Source organism: Bison bison, unplaced genomic scaffold (genome assembly GCF_000754665.1).
Source record: "Bison bison bison isolate TAMUID 2011002044 unplaced genomic scaffold, Bison_UMD1.0 scf7180017864491, whole genome shotgun sequence".
Lineage (NCBI taxonomy): Eukaryota > Metazoa > Chordata > Mammalia > Artiodactyla > Bovidae > Bison > Bison bison.
Genome location: NW_011495050.1, coordinates 1280314 through 1292434, shown reverse-complemented (window position 1 = coordinate 1292434; position 12121 = coordinate 1280314). Strand labels below are relative to the sequence as shown.

The 12121-nt window shown below is 34.6% G+C and overlaps 1 protein-coding gene across 1 annotated transcript in view; it reads right to left on the bottom strand.

Annotated features, from left to right (window-relative positions):
- Nucleotides 1-6: 6 nt before the first annotated feature.
- The window catches only part of ZBTB10 (zinc finger and BTB domain containing 10), a 115692-nt gene continuing 103577 nt past the window's right edge, over nt 7-12121 (bottom strand). Inside the window, exons 8-11 of the mRNA XM_010863548.1 lie at nt 9268-9366; nt 6697-6873; nt 6321-6493; nt 7-6078 (exon numbers count right to left, since the gene is read on the bottom strand). Coding sequence (XP_010861850.1) covers nt 5773-6078; nt 6321-6493; nt 6697-6873; nt 9268-9366 — 755 coding nt within the window. The 3' untranslated portion in view covers nt 7-5772. The remainder of the gene's footprint in view (nt 6079-6320; nt 6494-6696; nt 6874-9267; nt 9367-12121) is intronic.

The following is a 12121-nucleotide window of genomic DNA, read 5'->3' as shown; positions in this document are numbered from 1 at the left end:
GGGGATTCAAAAGGTAGTATTAATAGCATGTAAGGCACCATGCAACTATAGAACCTATTTTTTAACTTTCCTGGATTCCATTTTTAAATTTCCTTTAGTTCAGTTATTAAAATTCAAAAGAGCTTTAATTTTCTTATCTAATTACAGATCCAATCATTGAATTTCCTACACCATCTTCCAAACATTGGTCTGGATTTTTCGTGAAAAAGAAAAAAGTTCAAGTAACAATTTTTTCCATAAAGCTAAACATGATTTTCTAAGTTTTAGCTGTGTCCATTTTGGTGTCAAAATGTGCTTCATGAGATATTTATACATAATTTTTAACAATGTTCTAAGCAAAACAAAAAGTTGATAATTACAATGGTTCAGAAAAATCACAACCAAAAAAATTCATTTTGAAATTGAAATTTTGGGTGAAGGGGTTGTTTTTTCCCCTCAAATAATCCCTACTTCATCTTTTGTCCAATCTTAACCCCTTGGAACCACAGAGAATATTATCTACACAAACCATTAAAATATATCTACTGCCACATGAGAGTTCTTTTAGTACTTTAAAGACACTAGGAATTGTATGCAATATGGGCATCCCCTCTTCATTTTCCAAACTAAATCAAAACTCTCATTTAATAACTAAAAGTCTGGGTATCCAGTCCTTTGTTCTATTACTTTAACACCATCACCACAAAAAAATGTTCTTTTCTGTATTATTAAAGTTTCAAAGACTTGAAAGTTGTTAACCCATTAATCTGCTATATATGCAATAAATATAGGTGAAGTAGTTTACCTTTGCTTTTCAACCCATTTCCAGAAATATGTACTTTCAGGGAAAATATTTCAATGTTATCTACAACCTGTAGAGAATTCCAAAAGTAATACAGATGAAAGACAAAAGATATGCTGATTATAAATGACTGCTTTCTATTAATTAAAGCAGCTCTCCAAGAATTACTACTAGGAGGTAGTTTGAGCCTTTTATGCACTTCACATAAAAAGAGATAAACCTTAATATTCTACAATACAAAGGTATCTGAATTATACATAAGTCAAAGTTTACAAAGGAGTTCCCATACCCAGTTAGTCTAAATTATTGTTGTTAAAAGCAATCTGGATTAAATATCAGAGTCAACAAAATTCACAAAGCCAGAAGCAGTTCAGTGCTCACAAGTTTATATTTTTAGGTTTGATAAAGATTCGTGTGTATTTTCTAAATACACAGACCAAAAAAAAAAAAAAAAACATTGTGGAAGTTTACATACATGTCTTAGGACACTTATACTAGGTAGGTAAATTACATTAAAAATTGGTCTTCGTAAAAGATCTTCCCAAAGAGCTTTTACAAACAGCAGGCAGAAAGTGTTCTTTTGTTTACAGTGTTTTTAAAATGCTGATTCTCCCATCTCATAATGGCCTCAACCAACCCTCTCCTTAATCCAATTTTGTTCTCAATAAGCAGCATACTCTAAATTTTAAGGACCCAATGTCATAAAATTCAGGGCTACAAAACATCTTTTAAAATGTGCTTATCCCTAAAACATTTTAAACTAAATATCTTGAATGGCTCAACTTCACTTGAAAGTAGGGATATAGCAGGGAAAAAAAACCTTTCCATTTAAAATCCTAAAGTGACTAAGAAAAAATATGTTAGTTCTAAGCATGTATATTATGTACCATAGTTAAGTTTAAGGATCTGGGTGACTGAACGGCACAAAAACGGGTTCATATCTAATTCTTCAGTTAAAAATCATCCTTTTAAAATGAAAATGCTACAGCCAATTAATAGCATGTGCTACACTGAAGGGTATCTTGTTTATAATCATGTGGTGTAACAATTGCTGTATTAGGAGGCAAGAGTAGTTAAGGACATTTGGGGGAGGAAGGATTAGACAGACACTCAAATTCCTAACATAGCTGTTTTATATGGAAAATATGTCTCCATAGACAGACCACTTTAAAGAGCTAAAATCCTACAAAAGTTGGAGCAACAGAGCCCCCTAAACAGAGCATGGGCTTCAGAATCAGACCTGGTCAAAACCCAGCTCTACTTTGTAGTGACTGTTACATTAGTCCATTAGGCAATTTCATGGAGCCTTTCCTTGTCTATAAAATGGAGACAATAGCACCTACTTATAGGGGATTTGATAAGGTAAAGCGCAATGGCATGTGCAGGCACTAAAAACAAGCTAGCTTTTGGAATTATTCAGAAAAATAACTTTTTCATCCTATGCTGACAATATCCTAAAAATGTAATAGAGCTTAATGGTTTTAAATTTTATGGTTTTTAAGACCCTTCTTCCATCACACTATCCCCGATATTATACTAGTCATTATCAGGCCTTTTATAACACAATGTTTTAATACAAATTTCTAAGTCCCAATTTTTTCATTCCCCGTTCTCTATTCTTCCACTCCTTTCCCCCTTGGTTCTCCTATATTATTAAACAACTAAGATGTGTCATGTCACTATTATGCACCAGGCAGTGTTCTAAGTGCTTTATATACATGAATAAACTTCATCTCACTCTTCCTCAGCAGGATGGCTCTACCAAAAAACCAGCTCATGCTTTCCCCCCAGATTTCAAAGCTATTCATTATTGTTCCATTTTCCCTTATAATGTTTCTTTTCTTTTTTAGCTCTTAATTGCTAGGATGCTGAAATTTAGCAAAGTATCTAGTGAATGTGAAAAATAAGGGCCAATAACAATGAAAAAGCAGGGGCTGTATGGAAGTAATTGCCTCTGAGACTCCTAAGAAATAATGCATGATATCTTGATTTATATGAGAGGGTCTGTTACTACAAAATGAATAGGAAATAAACAGTTTATACTCTCCCCCTTCATTAAATAAAAGATCTAAAATATTTTTCATTTAAAATATAAGTTACAAGAGAAAAATTCAGCAAATGTGTAACACATAATTCCGCCAGGGCACCACAGACAAAATTACGAGTATTCCACTGTTACCTCTCTGAGACCAATCATGAGTTCTTAGTATCTATCAACTTCCTGAAACTGTACTGTAAGTCAGAAAAAGAATATACTTAAAAAAATAGAAACATCCAGTAGTATACCTTAGTACTAAACTATTTTTTTAAAAAAGACCTAGAAGGGAAAAAGCAGTCCCTTCAAGATCACGAAACAAAATAAGTTAGGCAGTCAGCAAGTAGAAAAATCTGTCAATTCTGTTTCTGGTAAAATGTTTACTTTAAAAGAAGAAATTTTTATATAGGCTGAGGCTAATATATTCAAGAGTATAAACATTTTTCCTTTGGATTACCTTTCTAAAAACAAATTCTTAAAGTATCATTATTTCAGTTGACTAAAAATATAGCCAAATCTGTCACAACACAACACAGAAGGTAATGGACAATAATTATAGAATATTTTAAATTAACAGTAACAAGCCATCTACATCAAACCTTGTTTCCAACTAAAACCAAAACAAAAGCACAACAATCCGTAGTGTACCAAGTGTGTATTTTCAATTTACTGTAGGCAATCTAACAAAAATTTGGTCATAATTTACCAGATATACATAAACAATTTAAGTAGTAAAGAAAATTCAGTTTAAAGAGAGTAAGTTCATATCTTAAGGAAAAGTAAAAGTACATTAAGAATGTAAAGCCAAGTCCAGTTTCTATGCAATAAGTGAACTGTAGTCTAATAAAGCAGATTTAGGTGATTTTCAGATATATATCTTTTCTCTTTAATATATATTTATATATAGACAGATCTACCAATTGTAAACTATGGTTTATTTTAAAGGAGAGGGATAAATGGGATGAAAGTAATCTTTATACTATACTTACATATTCACAAAGCAGAACATTTTACGTTTAAAATACTTTTCCATTCATAGTATCTTTGCCCAACTAACGTCTACTTTGGACCCCACCAGAATTACATTTTACTCATTTGTCTAGAACACTGAGAAAAAGATGTACTCTTCAGTCTTAAACAAAAACCAAACCAAAACTGTTCATGTCAGTTTTTCAGTTTTATAGAAAAGTATGATAAAGTTTAGGTGACAAATGATGCATCTCACCATGTAACTGTACTTGATTTATCCAAGCAGAAGCATCAATGTCTAATGTTAAACCATCTTTCTACTGAAATCAGAGACAGTAAGAAAGCCTGTCTCTTAAAAAACCCAGTCTTTTCAACTTTGATCAGATGGAGCACCAAAAGGATTATGTCTGTCAAAGTGTACTTTGCAATTTTTTCCACATGACTAGCATAATTTAGTTACCTGATATAAAATAAGAAAATATACTCAATTTCTATTTAAAAGAAAGCTGAAAATATGATATCCCTCAATCTTATATAATATACAGTATGTTCCTGATAAACATTGTGCATATTAATATCAATTATGTGAAATGCTGCTGTGAGTCAATCAGTTAATTCATCTGTCAGACTAAATAAATCTGGCGATTTCAACTTAATACATCATCCCTTGTATCCTGAAGAATTTAGTGAACAGAATAATAAATTGTAAAGCCTCGCAATATTTTATTTGTAAGACTTTTGCAGATTGTTGAATCATGGTGACTACTAAAAAGACTATATATATATATATCAAGATGTAGTGATTTCAAGGAATTGAAAAATAAATTAATTATCTATCATAATTTCAAACCCTGAACACCCCATAAGTATGAAACAAAAGAGAATGCGCTTTTTGTGTTAATTTTAATGATAAAAGGGCACAGGAGTAAAAACCTGATATTTCACTTATATTGCATAACAAGCTAACCAAACTGGACATGGAGGATAAATTATAAAGCAAATCATTTTACTTATTATTTCTATGACTTTTCTTTCAATTAGACTTCTGTCTTTTCAAATAGGACTGAGGTATAGTACACTGGCAAAAATAAAAAAGAAGCAAACAAGAGTAGTGCCAAAGTAACAGATACCCAAAACCAAATGCCTTGTCAGAAAACGTCATATAGTAACCATTTATCAGATTAGAGCAGCAGGAGAAAGTTACTTTTAAATCATAATCATTTTAGTGGTATTTGTCAACCTCACCACGGTACTTTGCAACATCATTCTTCATTTATAAAGTAGTAAAATTCATGTCAGAAAGGAAAGGGGGAATGGAGGAAGTCAGTTAGTTCATTCCAATAAATTACCTCTCCAGTTCTTATAAACATGCCCATCAGCACAAAATTGAGAAATAATACCTAAGACTAGAAGAGACTTGGTTTAAGTTATGAAGCAAAATAAAGTGAAAAATACAGAAAAGTAGAACCAATGGGGTTGAAAAGGCCCCTCACTGAAAATCTGTATTAAAAAAAATAAAATTAATAAAAATAAAAATAGAAACAAAACTCTACTAGTACAAACTAGCCTGAGTGGTTTGATGGACAGAGTAATTAGGTCAGCTGTCACTGTACTCTTAATAAACGAATTTTCTTCATTCATGTTAAAGTGGCACATGAATGTAAGCTTTTTAAGAACAGGTATTATATTTTCAGAGGATCCAAATACTTACTGTATATCCTATAAATAAAAAATATTTTTACTTTGATAACTGACTGAAGATGTGTGAACTCCATGTAATTCAACCACAAGGTTGTTTGCTGTACAGTCCTGTGCAAATATAAAAAAAATTTTTTTTTTGCTATAAGGCTTTGACCCTACAGTTTTCACAGCAATGTAACTACCATCCAGCATGTACCATATTTTGCAAGCCTTCAAGTTCAACAATCCAAATTGTTGATTCATATTATGTCCAAATGCAGCATCCTTGAGGAGTATAGAAGGTCAGTTAGTCATCAAGAGACATACAAACATCTCCTGATTCATCCCATCGAGATGCATCATTCTGATCTTCTCCATCATCAACCAGCTCTTCATCAGCTTCTCCTCCACCATTCCCCTCATATTCTTCATCCCGAGGAAAATCTGTATCCTGTCCCTGATCTACACCTTCTTGTCCTCCTGGTTGTGATTTATCTGCACAGTCTACACAGACACCATAGCGCCGAGATCCATGTCTTATTCCAACACTGGCCGCTAACATGAAGATCTTCTTACACACCATACATTTGTACTTTTTATCCTTTTTATGCACCTAATTGAAGAAGTAAAAAAAAAAACCAATGTTAGGACAGTACAGACAATATAATACATTTGAACCACTCAAATTAAACCTCCCATTTAACAAAGAGTAAATATACCATTATCTTTCTGTATGAAGTTCAGTACTGGTTTTACAAATAACAGTCATTGTTTAAAGCAAAAATTTGCAGGTAATAGTGTTAAAATACCTTAAACAAACACAGTTTATCTCAACGATCAGTTAAAGTTACTTACCAGGGAATGTCTTTTTACATGTTCTCTTCGAGTAAACAGTTTTCCACAAATATCACAGCTAAATGATCTGACTCCCGTATGAATGAGCAAATGCCTTTTTAGTGTTCGTCTGTATTTGGCTACATAGCTACAATGAGGGCATTTTAACTTGTTCATGATTAGAGATGATTCACCTTTTGAGAATTAAAAACAACAAAAAAGCACTTATTATTATACATTAAACAGAAAACTTGTCAAAAGCTTGCCTATTCCTGAGAATAGGGATTATTGTATGGCTACTACCATCTGAGTTTTTTAAAACCCAGAATGTGGAAGCTTTTAATTAATTGATAAAAATGGTATTAAGAGCTCTGTAGATGTTTTGACTAATACTTGCCATTTTCCCAAGTTTCTTGTTTTGGCCAAGATTCAGGCAATAATCCATACTTGAAATCGTTAGAAGCACCTGGTATCAATCCATACTTGTAATCGTTTGAAGTACCTGGTATCAATCCATACTTGAAATCGCTAGAAGGGCCAGGCATCAGGCCATACTTGAAATCATGTGAAGGACCTAATACAATTAAAAAGTGATTTTGATATAATGATGGTAATTAAGATGACTCTTACTGGAATTAAAAAGATGGATATAAAACTATTTTATCAGCATCATGATAGAACAGCCTAATATAAAAGTAAACATATCCAGAATCCCCCATAACTACTGCCACCCTATCCAAACTAATCAGCAACTGTTGCCTCTGGATTATTTTCAATAGCCATCAGTTTGTCTCCAAGCTCACACCGTGGTGCCTTCCTAGAGCTCATTCTCAACACAGCAATCAGATTTTTAAAAAACTTTAAATCAGAACCAGATACTACTCCACTAAAAAGTCTGCTCGGACTAACGATCTTACAGTGCAAGCCAAAGACTACCAATACACTACAAAGCCTTAACTGATCTAGCCCTTGCTTCCAAACCACTCTCTTGGTTATTCTATTCCAACCACACTGGCCTCTGTGCTATTCCATGTTGGTGAAATGGCTACTACTTCAAAGCCTTTGCACTTTGCACTTACGCTGTCCTCTGCCTGAACACTCCTTTCTAGGATATATACATAGAGCACACTTGTGCAGGAACTTAGCAATTTTTCTCCCATACACACAATTTTATAAATGAATGCCTGCCAAATGGGTTTTCTAAGAATTCAATTTTCTATATCTATTTGCCAAATACATTGCCTCTTAGAAAAATAAAAAGAACTTAAGATTTCCCTCTTAAGGAAAAAGTGAAACTATTAATATCCACAATACAAAAAAATCTCTAAGGTATTTAAAAATTGTGATTCATTACTACTACTGTAAATTGTTTTGTACTGGGAATACTTTCACTTACTGTTTTTTAATGTTAGGAAAGTCCTCTGGATCCATAATTACATATTTTAATTGTAATGCAATACCGCTTTGTGGTAAAGTGAGACACCACATTTGTATGTGTGAGAAGGAGGAAGGTTGGGAGTAGTAGCCTGTGAAGGTTAATCAATTTTCAGTTTCACACTTCTAAATAAAGTTTTGAGTTTTATGACTCATAGCTCTTGTCCAAATCAGAGCAAAACAAAGTAAACTCTAACAGCAAGGACTGTGCTTGTTTGTTCATCTCCATATTTCTTAATGTCCAAAACATACATCATCCAGTGACTGCCCTGGTGGTTCACTGGTTAAGAATCTGCCTGCCAATGCAGGGAACACAGGTTTGATCCCTCATTCGAGAAGACCCCACATGCCTTGGGGCAGCTAAGCCCCTGCACCACAGCATGCATGCAGAACCTCTGCTCTGTAAGAGAGAAGCCACGAAAATGAGAAGCCCCCAATCTCAGCAGCTACAGGAAGCCCGTGCACAGGAAAGAAGGCCCAAAGCAGCCAATTAAAAAAAAACAAAAACAAAACTTTTTTTCCCCCAACAGTTAGGAGAAACCACCTTAACAAAATTTCTTCAGAATTATAGCTTAATTTTGGTCTGTGCACACCGTATATTCAAAAGCCCAAGAGCTTTCTGTGAGGAGTACTACTGTTATCCCAATTGCTTAAAAGATTTCTAAAGCTATAGAAATTGTATCACTTTCTTCAACAAATGTTAGTTTTGCCGCGTGCTTTCTCTCTATGGATGCACATGTACCCTTTTATGTACTACTATATTGTTAGGAATATCATTTAAACCATACTACATATTCACTTTTCCAACTATCCCCAAGCAAATGTCTCTTTTTTATTTGGATCAATGATATAATCAAGACTGATGATTACAACAAACTTTCACCCAGGCATCATGGGATGAACCTATCAATAGTGGCTTACTATCTAACGATGATTTTGAACTACTTCCCCTGGAGGTTGCAAAAATATGTATTTTATCATTCTTCTACACTTATTAGCATGACATTCTATAAAGAAAGCTTTCTCCCTTCTTAATTTACCTATATTATTCTTTGGAATACTCATGGATTCTTTGTCTTCTTGTGCAGGACACTTCCCACAAAGCAGTTATAAATATCACTATTTAGAATTAGTATTTTCTTTTTTTTTTTTAGAATTAGTATTTTCTATAGTCATCAACAACCAAATTATTAATTTACATCAAAGTTAGTTAAAATACACTAGTCAACCATTCTGATAATTACCATTTTCATCCCATCTATACACTAGCTAGAAGCCACAATCTATTATTTGCTTTTGATAGTTAAGAGCTTTAACATGTCTCCTTCAAAGAAAAAGAAACACCTATTCATGTATTTACCAGTGTTCTAAATTCTGTAATCAACATTAGCTGCCAGATTGAAAGTGCTTATATTAATACCTAACACTTTCCTTTAATGAAAAGAAACCGCTGTAGCTCCTTGATAAACACATACACATTCCAAAACTTCAAATCCTCTTAAAGGTACTCCTGCTAAAATTCTACTATACCTACCAGCATCACCTCCTTCTTGACCAGAGCTGGCTTCAGTCAATAAATTTGCACTGACATTCCTATCACCATCTGGCCCTGAGAGTAGAGCACCATCCAGATCTGAAAAGGAGATACAAAAGTATGTTATTTACAACCACACCATAGCCATCACCCAAAACACCACTCTCTTCTTGGAAATGTTTCTTATGCAGACTAAATAGAGGATATTTGCAAGTACTGAGTAACTACTATGTGCTTAACACTACAAGGAATAAAAGCATATATAAGACATGTTTTTCAGCCACAGGAATAACAGCACACTGGATTAGAATGAGCCTTAGAGCCAAGGTGAATTAGGTACCCTAGCTCCATCTGTATGACCACATGCCTCGATATCCTCATATGCATCCACCTGTATCATAGATCTGATACAGAAATTTAATCAGTTAACGCAAGCCAAGTATGGTGTCTGACATCCAAAAGATAGCTGCAGCTGCTAGTACTAAGTGCTAGATGTATAAAATATTAGTGTTTCTGTCCTGGTTCAGAATTGGAAAGATCAATCAATACTAGATTTGTAAAGGAAGATGTAATTCCTACATTTGTAAAAGGAAGGTGTAACTATTTCCCTTGAATCTGTTGCATTGCTTCTTTTTTCTACCACTGCCTTAATTCAGAACTCATCATTACTCTCCTGGATTACTCAAACAGTTTCTTGGTCTCCTTGCTCCAAAATACAATACATTCTTCATTTCCCACAACATTGCCAAAAAGATCTTCCTAAAACACTAAGCTTTATGTTGCTCCTTTACTTAAAAATCTTCAATGTTTCACCAGTTTTTACTATAATCTTCAAAATTCTTTAATTTACAATACAAGTTTCCTAATATTCAGGTTCCTATTTTGCCAGTGTAGGAGATTCAGATTTGATCCCTGGGTTGGAAAGATTCCCTGGAGAAGGAAATGGCAACCCACTCCTTCTTGCCTGGAAAATCCCATAGACAGAGAAGTCTGGCAGGCTACAGTTTATGGGACAGCAAAAGAGTCAGTCACTCACAACTTAGCGACTAAACAATTTAAGAATCTAGCATCAGGGACTTTCCTGGTGGCTCAGACGGTAAAGTATCTGCCTACAATGCGGGAGACCCGGGTTCAATCCCTGGGTTGGGAAGATCTCCTGGAGAAGGAAATGGCAACCCACTCCGATATTCTTGCCTGGAAAATCCCATAGACGGAAGAGCCTGGTAGGCTACAGTCCACGAGGTCGCAAAGAGTCGGAAACAACTGAGCGATTTCACTTCACTTAGCATCTTCCCACTGCTACGGTCTACTCTTGTGTTATGAATAGAAGATGAATTAGACACACAAGACAGACAATGAAAAATCTGGCTGTAAAGGGATAGAGTGAGATAGAGGTTAAGTGTTTGGGTTTTTTAAGGCAAAAATTAAAACATGTTTAAATGCTGAAAGGAAGAAGTCATTAAGAAAAAGAGAGGACACTGCAAAGAGAAATACTGCAAAGAGAAGGAATTATCAGATTTGTAAGATTCTTAACAAGTCTGGGATCCAGAAGCATTAGCAATCAGTATACATACAGAGACAGGTTTGAAGACAGGCACTTAGAGACTACATCTCTATTGGCTTTTATTTCCTCTGTAACATTAAATGTAGAATGTGAAGTTACTCCCTAGAGTAAAAGGGTTGGAAGTCAGGAGAATAAGCAAGTAGTTCACATGTAAAGAAGGAAGAGTAAACAGACACTGATCCTTTCCTGTTCCTTGATAGCAGGGATACTATCTAGATTTTATTTTCCCAGTATTTATAGTAATGCATGACTTTAAAAGGCTTTTTCAACAGGTGCTGTTAATTGTTGGCTTGAATAGTCTGCCCTTTGCAACCTGTTATTAAGTTTTAACTTAACATATCTCAGGAATTCCCTGGCAGACCAGTGGATAGAACTCAGCCCTTTCACTGCCATGGCCTGGGTTCAATCCCTGGTCACAGAACTAATATTCTGCAAGGTGCCTGGTACAGCAAAAATATAAGGGGAAGTAAAGAATAATTTTGTCAATTTTCTGGTATATAAACATCCATAAACCATAAACTAATGGAAATCTAATGACTCTGCTTTCCTTTGATAAGTTAAATGTATTTCAACCATCAATGAGAAATCCACACAACCACATGAAAGAACAGCCCCAGCTCACTGTAACTAGACAAAGCCTGCATGCAGCAAGGAAGACCCAGCATAGCCAAAAATAAATATTACAAAAACTTCAAAAAAAAATTAAAATCATTCAAACAATGTTACTCTTCCCAATATCTTTCGAAAAAAGTCACTCTAAAGTGTGTACAGGGCATTTCTTAAAATTCTGCCAAGTAGGTTTGTAAATACAGGGTGTTTCTATTTATATAACATTCTATAGTTATTTGTTGAAGGCTTTCCTCAGCTAGGTCTTAATGGACACTTCATGTCTCCTATCCATCTGTGAAGTATTAGGATTTAGTTTGTGATCTTTAATCCTACATGGACACTAGTACAGAATGTTCACCTCAATCTAAAACATTAATAGACGGCAAATAAATTCTTTCTGAGGTCTTTTCAATAGCTATGGATGAATGTGAGAGTTGGAACATAAAGAAGGCTGAACACTGAAGAATTGATGCTTTCGAATTATGGTACTTTCAAGACTCTTCAGATCAGATCAGATCAGTTGCTCAGTCGTGTCGGACTCTTTGCGACCCCATGAATTGCAGCACGCCAGGCCTCCCTGTCCATCACTAACTCCCAGAGTTCACTCAGACTCACGTCCATCGAGTCAGTGATGCCATCCAGCCATCTCATCCTCTGTTGTCCCCTTCTCCTCCTGCCCCC